The sequence below is a fragment of the Carlito syrichta genome, unplaced genomic scaffold (genome assembly GCF_000164805.1).
Source record: "Carlito syrichta isolate Samal-C Ts95f unplaced genomic scaffold, Tarsius_syrichta-2.0.1 Scaffold126667, whole genome shotgun sequence".
NCBI classification, from domain to species: domain Eukaryota; kingdom Metazoa; phylum Chordata; class Mammalia; order Primates; family Tarsiidae; genus Carlito; species Carlito syrichta.
In genome coordinates this window covers 13,686-17,117 of record NW_007070763.1, presented here as the reverse complement: position 1 = coordinate 17,117, position 3,432 = coordinate 13,686, and the positions used below count along the sequence as shown (strand labels likewise).

At 59.7% G+C, this 3,432-nt stretch overlaps 1 protein-coding gene across 1 annotated transcript; it reads left to right on the top strand.

Annotated features, from left to right (window-relative positions):
* Window positions 1-509: 509 nt before the first annotated feature.
* On the top strand, window positions 510-3,432 carry LOC103250194 (non-receptor tyrosine-protein kinase TYK2-like; the record flags this gene model as incomplete). Its single annotated transcript, XM_021707897.1, has 5 exons — window positions 510-669; window positions 1,977-2,074; window positions 2,347-2,539; window positions 2,862-2,980; window positions 3,403-3,432. Coding segments are annotated over 5 exons (600 nt in total), but the record flags the coding sequence as incomplete, so codon positions are not given.

Below are 3,432 nucleotides of genomic sequence, written 5' to 3'. Positions count from 1 at the left end.
AAAAAAAAAAAAAAAAAAAATTAGCCTGGCTTGGTGGTGTGCACCTGTAGTCCCAGCTACTTGGGAGACTGAGGCACAAGGATCACCTGGGCCCAGAAGTTCAGGGCTGCGGTGAGCTATCATCACTCCAGTCTGGCAAGAGAGACCCTGATGCAAAAAGAACTACATCAGCGAGCCAGGCTAGGAAGGGTAGCCTGGACAGGGTGGCAGTCTGTGCAGAAGCCCAGAGGCTTTGGGGTGTTTGAGACCTGTAGTCTGCAGGAGTTTCCTGGAGGCAGAGAGATATGGGGCGAGGGTGAGGGGCCGAGTGGGAGATGCTCCAGCTGGGCAGTCAGCTGGACCTGGGTTCGAGTTCTGACTCTGTGGTGGTGAGCAAGTCCTCTCCCCTTGGCTAAGCCTCAGTTGCCTGATCATAAAGTGGGACTGACAAACAGTCACCAGCCCAGCTGCTCTGAGACTTGACTCTGTCTCTTGGGTTGGGGGGAGGGCACTGACTCTGTGGGTCCCCTCCCCCACAGAAGGAGTGTTTCTACCAGAAGCAGTGCCGGCTGCCTGAGCCCTCGTGTCCGGAGCTGGCCACACTCACCAGCCAGTGCCTGACCTACGAGCCTACACAGCGACCGTCATTCCGCACCATCCTACGTGACCTCACTCAGCTGCAACCCCAGAGTGAGTCTCATCCCCAGAGCTGGGAAGGGGGGTGGGGCTGGGATCCTGCCCATGCGCCCACAGGGGCCCAAGGTCTTTGGAAGTCAGCTCAGGGCATATGCTGACTTTTTTTTTTCCTCTCTTGAAAAGTCAAGGTTTCGGTTGCCCAGGGTGGAATGCAGTAGCACCATTATGGCACACTGCAGCCTCGACCTCTTGGGCTTAGGCAATCCTCCCTCCTCAACCTCCTGAGTAGCTGGGGACGTGTGCCACCACGCCTGGCTCATTTTTTTTTTTTTGAAGACGGGGGTCTTGCTATGTTGCCTAGGCTGGTTTGGAACTCCTGGCCTCAAGTGATCTCCGCGCCTCAACCTCCCAAAGTGCTGGGGTTACAGGCATGAGCCACTGCGCACGGCCAACAGGTGCCAGTTTCTGACTCACTCAAGGACACCTGTCTGCCCTCTGCTCTCAACGTCTTGCTTGAGGAGAGGCGCAATGTTTTTGCATAAATTAGACCATCACAGTTTTTTCTTCTCTTTGTGAAGTGTCTGTGTTTTCTACCCAATCCCAGAACATCCAGGTGTCAGTTTCCATGCGACTGGCTCTGCACATGTTGAACAGGAAGTAGAATCTTTCAGCTGTTGCCAAAACAGTTGTCTTTCTTTTTTTTCCCAATTTCAAAACTGTACTTACTTACTTACTAAAGATGACTAAAGTCAGCTGGGCTCGGTGGCTCAGCCTGTCATCCCGCGCCTTTGGGAGGCTGAGGTGAGTGGATTGCCTGAGCCCCTGGGTTGGAGACCCGCCTGGGCAGCGAGACCTCATCTCTACAATAAATCAAAAAATCAGCCGGGCATGGTAGCATGCCTGTAATTCCGGCTACTCGGAAGGTGGAGGCGGAAGGATCGCCGGAGCCCAGCAGGTCGAGGCTGCGGTGGCCGGGAGCGGCCACTGCACTCCAGTCTGGGCGACAGAGTGAGACTCCAACTCAAAAAAAAAAAAAAAAAAAAGATGACTAAAGTCAAGTGAAGAAAAGGTTCTATTTTCTGATAAAACATGCTAAGCACTTGCTTTTCCTTTTAGCCAATTACTTAGCGTGCTTTCATCTATTTTGGTAGTAAAACATTACATATGTACATCACGCATACTGACCCACAGGTCGATTTAATAGCGCTATAAGATTTTCTTGTTGCCAGTTTCAAAACATCTCCTCCCACGCACACACGTTTTCTTATCTCTGGGAGCAGCACGCGGCTCACTTTGTGACCCCCAGAGTGCGGCCTGCTGGGGCAAGGGCCCGAGGGCCTCACGCACGGCGGTTCTTCCAGATCTTGCTCACGTCCTGACTTTGAACACGGACTCACCGGCCTCGGACCCCACGGTTTTCCACAAGCGCTATTTGAAAAAGATCCGGGATCTGGGCGAGGTTAGGGAACGGCTTGGGTTGCCCGAAGGCCCACCTGGTAGGGGAGGAATTTGGGGATTGAGGAAAGGGTGAGTCTCCGGAGACGTGGGTGGGACCGGGCCCAGGACACCCTCTGCTTTGAGGGAGGCCCCGGGGAATTGGAGGGGTCCTAGGCCTCAGGGAGACCCATCTCTCGGATTAGGTAGGGCCTAGAGTTTTCCAAACGGATGCGCCTGGGGGCGTGGCCCGGGGCGGGAGGAGGCGGGGTTGCCACTTCTGCGTGCCCGGGCCAGGGTCACTTCGGCAAAGTCAGCTTGTATTGCTACGACCCGACCAACGACGGCACTGGCGAGATGGTGGCGGTGAAAGCGCTCAAGACCGGCTGCGGCCCACAGCTGCGCACCGGCTGGAGACGCGAGATAGACATCCTGCGCACGCTCCACCACGAGCACATCGTCAAGTACAAGGGCTGCTGCGAGGACCCAGGTGGGTGGGCGGGGCTGGGGCGCAGGTGTGGCCTGCGGGTGGGGCCTCTCAACCCCCGGCTGGGGCGTGGTTTAGGCGCCTGGACGAGCGCGCCGAGCCGCCCCCTTTCCGCCCGGCGTTAGCTGCTGCGGCCAGGCTGGGTGGAGGCCATCCGTGGTTCCCTCGTGCGGGGGTGGGGTTCGGGATGGCTCCAGCCCACCTGAGGACTGGGCCTAGGGTGTGCGGGTCTTGGCCTCCTGGGACGGGGGTCTCTGCAGGGCTAGAGGCGGGCGTCCCCGGCTCCCCCTCTGCCTCTTCCACGGGCCGCCCCTCTCCGCGGCAGGCGAGAAGTCGGTGCAACTTGTCATGGAGTACGTGCCCCAGGGCAGCCTCCGAGACTACCTGCCCCGGCACGGCGTCGGGCTGGCCCAGCTGCTGCTCTTCGCTCAGCAGATCTGCGAGGTGGGTCCGCCTCCTTGTCAGCCTGGCCTGAGGGTTCCATCTACCGGCTTCCCCGCCCCGCCCCTGCTCACCGGGCCAGCCCTCTTGTTCCTTGCACTGACCTCCCTCCTCCGTTCTTCCGGCCCCTCCCCGCCGGCTCGGCCCCCAGCTTCCTAAGTGCCCGTGTTCCCAGACCCTCCGCCCACTTGGTCCAGCAGTCCCGGCCCCTCCCCCCTGCCCTCCCCCAGCCCAGCATTGCTCGCCCGGCCCCGCCCCTGCCTTCTGGCTCTGCCCCCTTTTGCTTGGGCCCACGGCCATCCTGCCCTCTCCAGAGGCCAGGTCCTCGCAGGGCTCACCGTACTGCCCCCGGCCCTCTTGGCTGCTCAGGCCTGCCGCCGCAGCCGGCCCCCCGCTGGTCCTGACGCGCCCTGCTCCGTCCCCAGGGCATGGCCTACCTGCACACGCAGCACTAC